Source organism: Salmo salar, chromosome ssa03 (assembly GCF_905237065.1).
Source record: "Salmo salar chromosome ssa03, Ssal_v3.1, whole genome shotgun sequence".
In the NCBI taxonomy this organism is placed as follows: Eukaryota; Metazoa; Chordata; class Actinopteri; order Salmoniformes; family Salmonidae; genus Salmo; species Salmo salar.
This window is the reverse complement of record NC_059444.1, coordinates 742,511-757,384: the sequence shown is the minus strand read 5'-3', so window position 1 is coordinate 757,384 and position 14,874 is coordinate 742,511. Positions and strand designations below refer to the sequence as shown.

General features: G+C 46.2%; 1 protein-coding gene across 2 annotated transcripts in view; it reads right to left on the bottom strand.

The window, feature by feature from the left end:
- LOC106595984 (EMILIN-2) overlaps positions 1-14,874 on the bottom strand; it is a 79,360-nt gene that overhangs the window by 46,825 nt on the left and 17,661 nt on the right. For both annotated transcript variants that reach the window (XR_006769028.1, XM_045714353.1), the window contains exons 3-6: positions 7,474-7,754; positions 6,051-7,360; positions 5,072-5,701; positions 4,145-4,382 (exon numbers count right to left, since the gene is read on the bottom strand). Coding sequence is in view for 1 of the 2 variants with exons in the window: in XM_045714353.1 (XP_045570309.1) it covers positions 4,145-4,382; positions 5,072-5,701; positions 6,051-7,360; positions 7,474-7,754 (2,459 nt within the window). In the remaining variant the exon portion in view is untranslated. The remainder of the gene's footprint in view (positions 1-4,144; positions 4,383-5,071; positions 5,702-6,050; positions 7,361-7,473; positions 7,755-14,874) is intronic.

The following is a 14,874-nucleotide window of genomic DNA, read 5'->3' as shown; positions in this document are numbered from 1 at the left end:
TGAAATCATACTTTCTCAATAGCATTATTACTGATTTCATGATTAAACATATAATTGGCTATAAAGTTGTGTTTATGTTAGAGAACAATGTGTTTATGCAAACAGCTGTGCTTCTACCAGGGCCAAGATATCCTGTGGTGTGGCACAGGGTTCAATACCAGTCTAGTTCTGATAGTGGAGGGTTAGTGGTGAGGGTTTAACCAGTCTAGTTCTGATAGTGGAGGGTTAGGGGTTTAACCAGTCTAGTTCTGATAGTGGAGGGTTAGGGGTTAGGGGATTTACCAGTCTAGTTCTGATTGTGGAGGGTTAGGGGATTTACCAGTCTAGTTCTGATAGTGGAGGGTTAGGGGATTTACCAGTCTAGTTCTGATAGTGGAGGGTTAGGGGTTAGGGTTTTACCAGTCTAGTTCTGATAGTGGAGGGTTAGGGGTTAGGGGATTTACCAGTCTAGTTCTGATAGTGGAGGGTTAGGGGTGAGGGTTTAACCAGTCTAGTTCTGATAGTGGAGGGTTAGTAGTGAGGGTTTAACCAGTCTAGTTCTGATAGTGGAGGGTTAGTAGTGAGGGTTTTACACGTCTAGTTCTGATAGTGGAGGGTTAGGGTTAGTGGTGAGGGTTTAACCAGTCTAGTTCTGATAGTGGAGGGTTAGGGGTTAGGGGATTTACCAGTCTAGTTCTGATAGTGAAGGGTTAGGGGTTAGGGGATTTACCAGTCTAGTTCTGATAGTGGAGGGTTAGAGGTGAGGGTTTAACCAGTCTAGTTCTGATAGTGGAGGGTTAGTAGTGAGGGATTTACAAGTCTAGTTCTGATAGTGGAGGGTTAGTGGTGAGGGTTTAACCAGTCTAGTTCTGATAGTGAAGGGTTAGTGGATTTACCAGTCTTGTTCTGATAGTGGAGGGTTAGTAGTGAGGGTTTAACCAGTCTAGTTCTGATAGTGGAGGGTTAGTGGTTGGCTATATAGTTGTGTTCATGTTAGAGAACAATGTGTTTATGCAAACGGATGTGCATTTACCAGGGCAAAGATATCCTGGCGTACCACAGGATTCGACAATTGGGCCTTTGTTATTCCTCATCTATATCAACGCACTTGCTGCTGGGTCTTCTACCGTACTTCACATTCTCTTTGCTGATGTTACCAACTCAGGCATGGCCACACTTTCTGAATGGTTCCAGATAAACAAATTATCTTCAAATTTTAAACAATCCAACTTTATTGAATTCACTAGTAAGTATAATAAATATCCTAACTCTATGCTATAGCTTAATTTACCCATATCTCATTTACTGTAATATTGTCTGGGCCAGAACATATGCCTCCTACCTACACAAATTACTCATCATACAAAATACATTTACAAGACTAGTCACCTCCTCTAATTCCCTGGCTCCATCTGCACCTTTGTTTAAGAAACTCAATATCTTGTCTATTTACGACATTAATGTACGCCAACTATGCACTTTCATCTACATATACTCATACCTCCCAGACAGTTTACCTAAACCCTTCAATGGATTCTTCCAGGTCCCAGTTTACCTAAACCCTTCAATGGATTCTTCCAGGTCCCAGTTTAACCTAAACCCTTCAATGGATTCTTCCAGGTCCCAGTTTACCTAAACCCTTCAATGGATTCTTCCAGGTCCCAGTTTAACCTAAACCCTTCAATGGATTCTTCCAGGTCCCAGTTTAACCTAAACCCTTCAATGGATTCTTCCAGGTCCCAGTTTATCTAAACCCTTCAATGGATTCTTCCAGGTCCCAGTTTACCTAAACCCTTCAATGGATTCTTCCAGGTCCCAGTTTAACCTAAACCCTTCAGTGGATTCTTCCAGGTCCCAGTTTAACCTAAACCCTTCAATGGATTCTTCCAGGTCCCAGTTTAACCTAAACCCTTCAATGGATTCTTCCAGGTCCCAGATAGTTTACCTAAACCCTTCAATGGATTCTTCCAGGTTAATTCTGAAATCCATATATTTAACACAAGACACTGCGATAACCTTCACCCTCCCCACTGATGCACCTGACATACTGAAGCCAATTGTCTATCAGATACAGAGTTACCATACTCTGAAATTCTTATCTTCACATTGCCAAAACATCATCTTCCCTCAATAACTTCAAGCGAAGACTGGGGGTCAGCCTGATGATCCAAACTACTCAGTAATCTCCTCCATGAAGACTGGGGGTCAGCCTGATGAACTAAACTACTCAGTAATCTCCTCCATGAAGACTGGAGGTCAGCCTGATGAACCACACTACTCAGTAATCTCCTCCATGAAGACTGGAGTTCAGCCTGATGAACCAAACTACTCAGTAATCTCCTCCATGAAGACTGGGGGTCAGCCTGATGAACCAAACTACTCAGTAATCTCCTCCATGAAGACTGGAGGTCAGCCTGATGAACCAAACTACTCAGTAATCTCCTCCATGAAGACTGGGGGTCAGCCTGATGAACCAAACTACTCAGTAATCTCCTCCATGAAGACTGGAGGTCAGCCTGATGAACCAAACTACTCAGTAATCTCCTCCATGAAGACTGGGGGTCAGCCTGACGAACCAAACTACTCAGTAATCTCCTCCATATAGCCTAACTCTGACACACTCACATTTATCAAAACAAATTTTAACAAATATTTGTGATTACTGATCAGTTAATTTGTACATTTACAATTAGTAGGTTTTGTTATCTGTTTTAACAAAGCTTTTTATTTTTGTACTTACAGTTGATAACACACTATAGTTTTGGCAAGTCGGTTAGGACATCGACTTTGCACATGACTCAAGTAATTTTTCCATCCTACACAGACATATGGCTGACGGCTTGCTTCACGCTTTGAGTCTGTACCTGATGTTCAAAAAAAAACAAAACAATGGATAAACACCAACAGCCATCATACCGCTCAGGAAGGAGACGCGTTCTGTCTCCTAGAGATGAACGTACTTTGGTGCGAAAAGTGCAAATCAATCCCAGAACAACAGCAAAGGACCTTGTGAAGATGCTGGAGGAAACAGGTACAAAAATATCTGTATCCACAGTAAAACGAGTCCTATATCGACATAACCTGAAAGGCCGCTCAGCAAGGAAGAAGCCACTGCTCCAAAACCGCCATAAAAATATTAGACTTCAGTTTTCAACTGCACATGGGGACAAAGATTGCACTTTTTGAAGAAATGTCCTCTGGTCTGATGAATCAAAAATAGAACTGTTTGGCCATAATGACTATCGTTATATTTGGAGGAAAAAGGTGGAGGCTTGCAAGCCGAAGAACACCATCCCAACCATGAAGCACGGGGGTGGCAGCATCATGTTGTGGGGGTGCTTTGCTGCAGGAGGGACTGGTGCACTTCACAAAATAGATGGAATCATGAGGCAGGAAAATTATGTGGATATATTGAAGCAACATTTCAAGACATCAGTCAGGAAGTTAAAGCTTGGTCGCAAATGGGCCTTCAAAATGGCCAATGACCCCAAACATACTTCCAAAGTTGTTGCAAAATGGCTTAAGGACGACAAAGTCAAGGTATTGGAGTGGCCATCACAAAGCCCTGACCTCAATCCCATAGCAAATTTTTGGGCAAAACTGATAAAGCGTGTGCGAGCAAGGAGGCCTACAAACCTGACTCAGTTACACCAGCTCTTGTGGGAAGCTTGTGGAAGCCTACCCAAAACGTTTGACCCAAGTTAAACAATTTAAAGGCAATGCTACCAAATACTAATTGAGTGTATGTAAACTTCTGACCCACTGGGAATGTGATGAAAGAAATAAAAGCTGAAATAAATCATTCTCTCTACTATTATTCTGACATTTCACATTCTTAAAATAAAGTGGTGATCCTAACTGACCTAAGACAGGGAATTTTTACTAGGATTAAATATCAGGAATGGTGAAAAACTGAGTTTAAATGTATTTGGCTAAGGTGTATGTAAACTTCCGACTTCAACTGTATGTATTGTATATAGTTTTTGGTGGTGTGGTTTTTATACAAGCCCCTGAGCTTCTAACTACACCTGCACACCGTTTATTTATTCATTTTTATCTGTATTGTTGTTGACCACTTGTTTTCTTTGGTGCAATTTTTTTTAACTACACAGTAACAAATCCATCCATTCATTCACCCATTCATCATCCGCAGTATAATACTGACCTGTCTCCCTGGCGTTGGTGTCAGTGCTCCTGGTCTTTAGGGTGGTGATGTCAGCAGCCTGTCTTTCCAGCATGGTGTTGACCCGGCTGACGTGGTGCCACAGCCCAGCGATGTGCTTCTCCAACCCCTCCTTCACCCCCCGCACCCTGGCCGACACCCCGTCCAGCTGAACACACACTTTCTCCAGGCGCTGGACACGCCCCTCCACCCCAGACACACCAGAGCAACGCTGAAGCACCTAACAAGAAGAAGAGCAATCTTAATGATGTCAATGAAATTACAACAAGATATCAACACAGATAACAGTGTTAACCACTAACTAATAACTGACCACTAGACTACTAGATAACTAACTGGTTAGTGACATAACAGACTACTAGATAACTACCTGGCTAGTGACATAACAGACTACTAGATAACTACCTGGCTAGTGACATAACAGACTACTAGATAACTACCTGGTTAGTGACATAACAGACTACTAGATAACTACCTGGTTAGTGAGATAACAGACTAATTGATAACTACCTGGTTACTGAGATAACGTACAACTAGATAACTACTTGGTTAGTGACATAACAGACTAATTGATAACTACCTGGTTAGTGAGATAACGTACAACTAGATAACTACTTGGTTAGTGATATAACAGACTAATCGATAACTACCTGGTTAGTGAGATAACTGATTACTAGATAACTACCTGGTTGGTGAGATAACGGACTTCCTGATAACTACCTGGTTAGTGAGATAACGGACTAATCGATAACTACCTGGTTAGTGAGATAACTGATTACTAGATAACGATTACTAGATAACTAACTGGTTACTGAGATAACAGACTACTAGATAACAACCTGGTTGGTGAGATAACGGACTTCCTGATAACTACCTGGTTACTGAGATAACAGACTACTAGATAACTACCTGGTTAGTGAGGCTGTCCAGTTTGGTTCTCAGCTCCTCCATCTGGCTGCTGCTGTTTCCCTCCACCTCTCCTCTGGGGACCGTTACACCCTCAGACGCACTCTGGATCCTGCCTGGACTGATGGTTGTGGCACCAAACCCACCTAACCCTTCCCCTGGCCTGGCCCCTGCTTTGACCCCTGCCCCAACCTGGCAGCAGGTGTTGTAGGTGGTGTTCATCCTGGTGAGGTCCTGGGTGTACCTGCTCAGAGAGTCCCCCAGCCCTGTCACTGCCCCCCCCAGACCCCCTACGTTGTCCTGCAGGATTACCATCCCCCTCTGGAGGTCCTCCACCGTCTTCACGCTCCACTTCTGCCCTGCCATTTGCCTGTCTATAATCTCCTCCAGCTCTCTCAGTTTGTCAGAGTTGACCGTCACATCCGTGTGGAGGATATCCAGGTCGTTACGACAGAGCTTCAGGTCCTTCACCACACTGTCCAGAACTACAGGGTGGGAGGAAGCTCCAGGGTTGGTGTTGGGAAACCCTCCGGTGTTAGGTCCTCCACCACAGCCGGTAGCACAGAGCTCAGCCACAGTGGTCACCTTGTCATCCAGACCCTGCAGAAGAAACTTGTTGTTGTTCAACTCAGCCTGCAGGAGAGAACAAAACAGAATCTGTTACCATGGACACATAACACACAAACACACTGTCATGTGCAGTGCAGCGCTCCTCAAGTGTACAATGGCTGGAGATGGAACCTAGGATCTGCAGTGCAGCACCCACAACGGCACAACGGCTGGAGATGGTACCTGGGAACTGAGACCAGCAGCCCTCCGGTTGCCAGATCATCTCCCACTTTCTATCACCAGGTCTGGGATTAAAACCAGCAACCCTCTGGTTGCCAGATCATCTCCCACTTTCTATCACCAGGTCTGAGATTAAAACCAACAGCGTTCTGAAAACTGGTCCTCCTCTACCCTAGTTGTCTACCTACAGTACCTGAAGGTCCACGCTCCTTCCTCCTCCAACAGGATATGACTCGTTGTTCATCTCGACCAGCATGGTGGTAAACTGGTCTTCCAGTACGTTTACTCGTTCCTCCAGCAGCTGTCGTAGCTCCGTCCCCTGCTCGGCTAGTGCCCGGGTCAGCTTCTCCTCCACGTAGAAACAGTGGACCTCAGCGTTCTGCTCTGTCACATTCAAACGCGCCTCTAACTCCTCCATCCGAGACCCCACCTCTCCCTCTAGTCCTAACCCCTCCATGTCTAACCCCTTTCCCTCTAGCTCCCCCCGTGGAGAGGACAGGTACTGCAGCTCATTGTCCATGCGGGCATTCAGGATGCGATGGGCCTCCGCCACACGCTCCAGCTCCCTCCACAGGTCAGATAGGTCACCATGCTGGACAGCTGGTAGGATACCTGGAGGCTGGTTATCCTGTCTAGCCAGGTCGGTCTGTCTGGCAGGGGCAGTTTGTCTAAGGCTGGGTTTGGGATCAGTCTGTCTGAGTGTCCGGCCGGGCTGGTCAGAGGCAGTGATGTCCAGTCTCAACCCCCTGATCTCCTCCTTTAGCTGCTCCTCCTTGTCCACCATCTCAGTCCGACTGAGCAGTCCTCTCTCCCGCTCCTCCTCACACCTCCTCTCCATCAACTGGATCCTTCCATCACAGGATTTCTGCAGCTTCTCCACCTCCTTCCCTATCCTCTCCTCTATCGTTCTCTCCATGCTGTCCTCCATGTTCTTCCTCAGGAAGCCCAGCTGCCTGTCCACGTATTTCTCTAGTAGCACCTCCAGGTCAGCGGGGGCTCCACCCCCAACAGGGTTAGGGTCAGGGTCTTGCTGTGTCTGAGAGGCATCAAGCAGCAGGCGGATATGACCGCTGTGTGAGGTCACGGTACCTCTCAGCTCCTCCAGAGCCTCCTCTTTACTCTTCAGAGAGGTGTTGACATCATCCAACCTGGCCAGGATCTTTTCCAGCCCCCTGTCCCCCTGGACTGGCCCCCTGGTGGCCTGGTGCCCGTCGATCACTGACCCCTGGTGGTTGTCTGATGGTACTGCGGCCTGCTCTATGTCGGGGGCGTAGACACTGTCAGGGGTCACAGGGCGGAGGTTGTTGAGCAGGGTGACCAGCATCTTGGAGGTGTCCTCTTGCAGGTCAGATCTCAGAGTGGAGCTAAGCCCAGTCATCGCAGCCTGCAGCGCCCCCACTGTTTGGGAGAGGCGCTGCACTTCCCCCTCCAGGAGACGCACCCTGTCTCTGTCTGCTCCTCCATGCCTCCCCTCGTACACCCCCGTCTCCCTCCTCTCTGGCCCTGAGACAGAGGACACAATTAAGTCAATACAACACATTAACACACATATACGAATCCATCTTTAAGAAGAGGATTGAGAAAGCAGCAACATGTCATGTTGTCAAGTATCTTACTCTGTGGGTGTCTGGTCTGTCCAGGGATGGATCTGGTCTGGGGGTAGAGTGGTGCTTCCCCAGAGTTTTGGGTCTGGTGGGGCTGTGACCCTGCTGTCACTGTCTGTCTGTTTGGGTACTGGGTTTGGGGTGGCTGTGACCCTGCTGGTACTGTCTGTCTGTTAGGAGCAGCCTTCAGCTCAGAGCAGTCTGGTCCCTGGTAACTAGGGCAACACCTCCACTCCAGGTCTGTCACCGTCTTATAGGCGATCTTATAGGCCGGCCGGAACCGCGTCCGATACCTGGGAGAGAAGGCAGGACAAACCTGTAAGTGCACATACACACACGCACGCACGCACGCAAACACACACACACACACACCACACACGCGCGCGTGCAGGCACGCACACACAAACACACAAAGACAAACACATGTCTTCAAAGTTTCTACTTAAGTCTATGACATTATTTCTCTTTTGATAATATAATCTTTGTTGAGAATATTACAAACTGATGCTAACCTTAAAAGGATAGACATGTTGCAAGCCCAACATCAGATGCAATCGTTATGGTAATGTAGGTGTAGGAGAGGATGAAACAGGGTCTGTGCCACCAGTAAGTACAGAGAGTAGCTTGGCTCTTGACTGGTCTAAGACACTGCATCTCAGTGCAAGATGCGTTAGGGTTAAGCTGCATCACATCCGGCCATGATTGGGAGTCCCATAGGGCGGCTCACAATTGGCCCAGCGTCGTCTGGGTTTGGCCGGGGTAGGCCATTATTGTAAATAAGAATTTGTTTCTTAACTGACTTGCCTAGTAACTAGATCCTTGACTTCCCAGGTGGTAAATGTAGGCAACAACACGTCTGCTACGCTGATCATCAACATTGGGGCCCCTCAGGTGTGTGTACTTAGTCCCCTCCTGTATCCCCTGTTCACCCACGACTGCGTGGCCAAACATGACTCCAACACCATCATTAAGTTTGCTGATGACACAACAGTGGTGGGCCTGATCACCGACAACGATGAGATGGCCTATAGGGAGGAGGACAGAGACCTGGCAGTGTGATACCAGGACAACAACCTCTCCCTCAATGTGAGCAAGACAAAGGAGTTTATCGTGGACCCATTACCATCGACGGGGCTGTAGTGGAGCAGGTCGAGAGTTTCAAGTTCCTTGGTGTTCACATCACCAACAAACTATCATGGTCCAAACATACCAAGATAGTCGTGAAGAGGGCACGACAAAACCTTTTCCCCCTCAGGAGACTGAAAAGATTTGGCATGGGCCCCCAGATCCTCAAAAGGTTCTACAGCTGCACCATTGAGAGCATCCTGACCAGTTGCATCACCGCCTGGTATGGCAACTGCCCGGCATCTGACCGTAAGGCGCTACAGAGGGTAGTGCGAATGGCCCAGTACATCACTGGGGCCAAGCTTCCTGCCATCCAGGACCTATATAATAGGCTGTGTCAGAGGAAAGCCAATAAAATTGTCTGAGACTCCAGTCACTCAAGTCATAGAGTGTTTTCTCTGATACCTCTTGGAAAGCGGTACCGGAGCACCAAGTCTAGGACCAAAAGGCTCCTCAACAGCTTCTACCCCGCACCCCTAAAAAAAACAAAAAAACATTTGTCACAAGAAATTTGCTTCCTGGTATACAGAAAATACCTGAAGCTTCCATAAAATACCTGAAGCTTTCAGAAAATACCTGAGCCCTGAAGCTTCCAGAAAATACCTGAGCCCTGAAGCTTCCAGAAAATACCTGATCCCTGAAGCTTCCAGAAAATACCTGAGCTCTGAAGCTTCCAGAAAATACCCGAGCCCTGAAGCTTCCAGAAAATACCCGAGCTCTGAAGCTTCCAGAAAATACCCGAGCCCTGAAGCTTCCAGAAAATACCTGAGCCCTGAAGCTTCCATAAAAATGGAACAGAAATGGTGCTTCACCAAACTGGAAGTCTTCCAACTACATTGGAAAGACAGTGGCGTTCAATATCAAAGAGCCCTCACTCCTGCTCGATCATCCTATTTTTCCAACCTATTTGAGGAGAACAACAACATTCCAAAATGTATTTTTGATACTGTCTCAAAGCTAACTAAAAAGCAGCGTCCCCAAACAGAGGATGGCTTTCACTTCAGCAGTGATAAATTCATGAACTTCTTGACAAAAAGATCATGATCATTTGAAAGCAAATTACGGACTCCTCTTTGAATCTGCGTTTTTCTCCAAAACTCAGTTGTCCTGAACTGACAGGACCTAGGATCAACGGAGACACACACATCCTGTATCTCTACGACACTGTTAGGTTCTAATTCTCAGAGTAATTAACTCAATGGACACTATGAAAGCTTAACCAAGTTTAATTCTTCCCAGAGGATCAATACAGCTGCATTAGACAAAACATGTTTCCACCACCACAAGTATATATACTCAAATGTAGGAACTCCTTCTCTCCAATCCTTACATCTATTATGGTTCGACAGGAAGACGAAGTAATAGGGTAATAAACCATAATTTCTCCCTTAAGGGGATCTGATCTGACCTCAACCCTTCATTTGCCTAATCCACAGATGTCCATCCGTATCCCCCATAGCGGTCCTGTGACTTCCTCCCGTCCACCCAGCACATTCCAAAACCATCTGGCTCCTACAGATAACCATTCACTTCTGATGTAAAAACAAGTCTCTAGGATAGCAAGGTTCCAAGTTTAACCCAGAATCCAACAACACATTCATTAAAAATAGTCACGGCCTCTAAACCTTCAAGCTGCATACTGGACCCTATTCCAACTAAACTACTGAAAGAGCTACTTCCTGTGCTTGGCACTCCTATGTTGAACAATAAATGACTCCCTATCCACAGGATGTGTACCAAACTCAGTAAAAGTGGCAGTAATAAAGCCTCTCTTGAAAAAGCCAAACCTTGACCCGGAAAATGTACAAAACTATTGGCCTATATCAAATCTCTCATCTCTTGGTGATGTCATTCGGAAACACAACTTTCACTGCTATGTGGACAACACACAGCTGTACATTTCAATGTAACATGGCGAGGCCACAGAATTTCCTACACTGGAAGCCTTTGTTTCGGACATAAGGAAGGGGATGGCGGCAAATGTTTTACTTTTAAACTCGGACAAAACAGAGATGCTAATTCTAGGTCCCATGAAACAAAGATATCTTCTGTTGGATCTGACAATTAATCTTGATGGTTCTACAGTCATCTCAAATAAATCTGTAAAGGACATCGGCGTTACTCTGGACCCTGATCTCTTTTGATGAACATAACGAGAATATTAAAGGACAGCTTTTTTTCCATCTTCGTAACATTGCAAAAAATCTGGAACTTTTGTCCAGAAATGATGTCAGAAAAGCTAATCAATGCTTTTGTGACTTCTGGATTAGACTACTGCAATGCTCTACTCTCCGGCTACCCAGATAAAGCACTAAATAAACTTCAGTTAGTGCTAAACACGGCTGCTAGAATCTTGACTAGAACCCCAAAAAATGTATCATATTACTCCAGTGCTAGCCTTTGGCTTCCTGTTAAGGCTAGGGCTGATTTCAAGGTTTTACTGCTAACCTACAAAGCATTACATGGGCTTGCTCCTATCTCTCCGATTTGGTCCTGCCGTACAGGACCAACTCTACTGTCCTGTAGAAACTATGCTCTACAATAAAAAAATACTTTACTCTACTGTAGAAACTCTTTAGGCTCGGCCCTAATTTATGTGCTCTCTGACACCTGGAGTTGGAAGACAGAGGACAATGCCAAAGGACTAGTCAGCCCTTCCCCCATCTGAGGGGCCAACTGTTTGCTTGCAGAGGACTACAGAGACGAAGTGGCTACTCTTAGCAAAGAGGTATCGAACCTACATAAACGACTGGGGAATCCACGCCCACCTACTTCCCTTTTTGTTCTACTCCAGTAGCTGGTCGCCTCTCTGGCCTGGTGGGAGTGTCGCTACTGTGTCGTCTCTCCACAGCCAACTGGCCGGTGCACTGCAGGGATCCCTCCCTGAAAGGGTCTCCCCCTTCCCTGAAATATGGAGTTAGTAGGATGCTTCTGGATGACTTAGTGGATGTTCCTGTTTTCGGCCCTGCCAACTATTTTTTTTACATTTTACATTTTAGTCATTTAGCAGACGCTCTTATCCAGAGCGACTTACAGTAGTGAATGCATACATTTCATTTCATACATTTTTTTTTTCTTCTGTGCCATGGAGGTACTTCACTCGTCGTCGAAGTCAAAAGCAGCGGCCTTTGGCAATAGGGGCTTCCTTAGTGGTGGGAAGCCCGGACCTGATACAGACTTCAAACAGCATCGCTGCCCTGGATACAGAGATTCCAGCAACTTCATCCCTTGGGGCTTCAACTTCGTGATCAGATCCGGAGGTACCTGTGCCTTCGTCCCCTGTTCTGTCTCCCTCTCCGGTGTCTTCTACGGTCAATGAGGCTCAGGAGGTACCTGCGCCTTCGTTCTGTCTCCCTCTCCGGTGGCTGCTACGGTGAATGAGGATTCATTGGTTATGGGAGGCTTCAACCGGGTGCCAAGAGTTGCAGCTGTGCGAGATGGCGGCTCTCGCCAGTCCTCGACGAGTCATCCTGAATCATATGAGGTGTAGGAATGGGCGTATTTCCTCTCCCATCTCGCCGGCTGTTCTTTTAGGCAGCTCTAAGGTACCAAATGTCTCAGTTACTGGAGAAAAAACATGATCTTCCCGAGGGAACAAGAACAGGATATTACTAGGTTCCCCACCGTCTACGTCAATACACAGAGGTTGATGCTGTTGCAGTCCATGTGGGATTTAATTCCATTAGGAATGGTAGCTCGGAATGGCTGAAACAGAACTGATTGGATCTCTGCTGGACACAAAAAAATATTCTATAATTTCTGTCTCTGTGCCCTCACTGGGTCGATGTAGTGAACATTTTAGCAGGCTACTAGCGCTTCACAACTGGCTACGTGACTACTGCAGCTCCATTGGTGTACCTTTTGTAGACAACTTTGACACCTAATGAAGCAGAGAATGCTCTATAAGGAGGATGGAATCCACCCTAATCATCTAGGTGCCTGGATCCTATCCAAACACTACATGGCAGCTCTGAGGCAAATGACTGATCAAATCACGCTCCTCAAAGGTATTTACTCCCATTAAATCACAGCGATATCATTCCACCACAGCTTCCCATGTTGATTGGGACATTGCAAATAGTAATTCCGTGCCTGTTAATTTAATTTCCATTGACATCTGTTAGCTCCTGGAAAGAATCCACCTATTAATAGTTTAATATCAAGCTATCGTTTTGCTACATGTGCTCATAAGCATAGGGGTATTGGAAACAGTAATCTTGCGCACATTGACCGGAATTCTACTATTAGAGCTGCAACTTTGAATCCAATCAGGAAGCCCACAGTGGCTAGCTCATTCAGTTCTATTGACTCACGCATCACCATGGATACTCCTGCTGTTTTTAAATCTCGCAGAGGGCTTGGACTTTTACATATAAAATGGACAAAGCCTCATGTCTGGGTGCATGACACTAGCCCATCTCAGAGACCTGGCTGAGGATGTTGACGTTGTGGACCAGAACATTTTCAGATGTGATAGATTAAAAAAAAGGGTGAGCATATAAGAGACTGATGGCATCATGGATAAGAGAGATCTACTCTGATGGCATCACGGATAAGAGAGATCTACTCTGATGGCATCACGGATAAGAGAGATCTACTCTGATGGCATCATGGATAAGAGAGATCTACTCTGATGGCATCATGGATAAGAAAGATCTACTCTGATGGCATCACGGATAAGAGAGATCTACTCTGATGGCATCACGGATAAGAGAGATCTACTCTGATGGCATCATGGATAAGAGAGATCTACTCTGATGGCATCATGGATAAGAGAGATCTACTCTGATGGCATCATGGATAAGAGAGATCTACTCTGATGGCATCACGGATAAGAGAGATCTACTCTGATGGCATCATGGATAAGAAAGATCTACTCTGATGGCATCACGGATAAGAGAGATCTACTCTGATGGCATCATGGATAAGAGAGATCTACTCTGATGGCATCACGGATAAGAGAGATCTACTCTGATGGCATCATGGATAAGAGAGATCTACTCTGATGGCATCATGGATCATGGACTCTTAGCAGGATCAGGCACTCTTAGCATATCTGTCCCCAAAATGTGTGAGCTGTTTGTTGCAAAAGTGGGCATAAGCCAAAAGATGTATATATTTATTGGCGCAGTCTACTGACCCCCAGCCGCTTCGGCGGAGGCTGTTGGTATTATTTCGGATAATTTAAAACCCTTATCTGGTATTTGAACTGGTTGTTAGGAGATCTTTCACATGTCTCAGATCAATTTAAGAATATCTGTCTTGAGCTATACTCAGCTGTTAACGAAACCCATTCGGACTATTGTAAAAAAAACTAAAGACCTTATCCTGACTAACCATCCCCATAAGTATTTGGTGTTTTTGCAAATGATATCAGCGACCACTGCCGTATTGCTGGCATTAGAGAACCTCTGACCCTGGTGTAGTTGTTAAGATACATCTAAAAACAATATGGATCTATATTATATTAATGATATTATTATTATCATCAAACTACTTCCTTAGCGCTATGACAGACTGTCAGTGATCCCTCTAAATTCGGGAAAAACAATTCATTCCCTGAAGCGGGGTAATTCCTCGACTTCCCTGCCTGGCCTAAGCAAGTAGTTTTAGACTCCTGCATCCTTACTGAAAAAGTGAAGATTTATGATGCTTTTAATCAGGATTTTATATCATCAGGTTTCCTATGTGAAAGAAATGGTAGTCATACTGGTCTTGGCCAGTCAGCTGTCTGTCCTTCCCCCATACAGCCTCCAGGTGTCTGTTCTTCCCCCATACAGCCTCCAGGTGTCTGTCCTTCCCCCATACAGCCTCCAGGTGTCTGTTCTTCCCCCATACAGCCTCCAGGTGTCTGTTCTTCCCCCATACAGCCTCCAGGTGTCTGTTCTTCCCCCATACAGCCTCCAGGTGTCTGTCCTTCCCCCATACAGCCTCCAGGTGTCTGTTCTTCCCCCATACAGCCTCCAGGTGTCTGTTCTTCCCCCATACAGCCTCCAGGTGTCTGTTCTTCCCCCATACAGCCTCCAGGTGTCTGTCCTTCCCCCATACAGCCTCCAGGTGTCTGTTCTTCCCCCATACAGCCTCCAGGTGTCTGTCCTTCCCCCATACAGCCTCCAGGTGTCTGTTCTTCCCCCATACAGCCTCCAGGTGTCTGTTCTTCCCCCATACAGCCTCCAGGTGTCTGTTCTTCCCCCATACAGCCTCCAGGTGTCTGTTCTTCCCCCATACAGCCTCCAGGTGTCTGTTCTTCCCCCATACAGCCTCCAGGTGTCTGTTCTTCCCCCATAC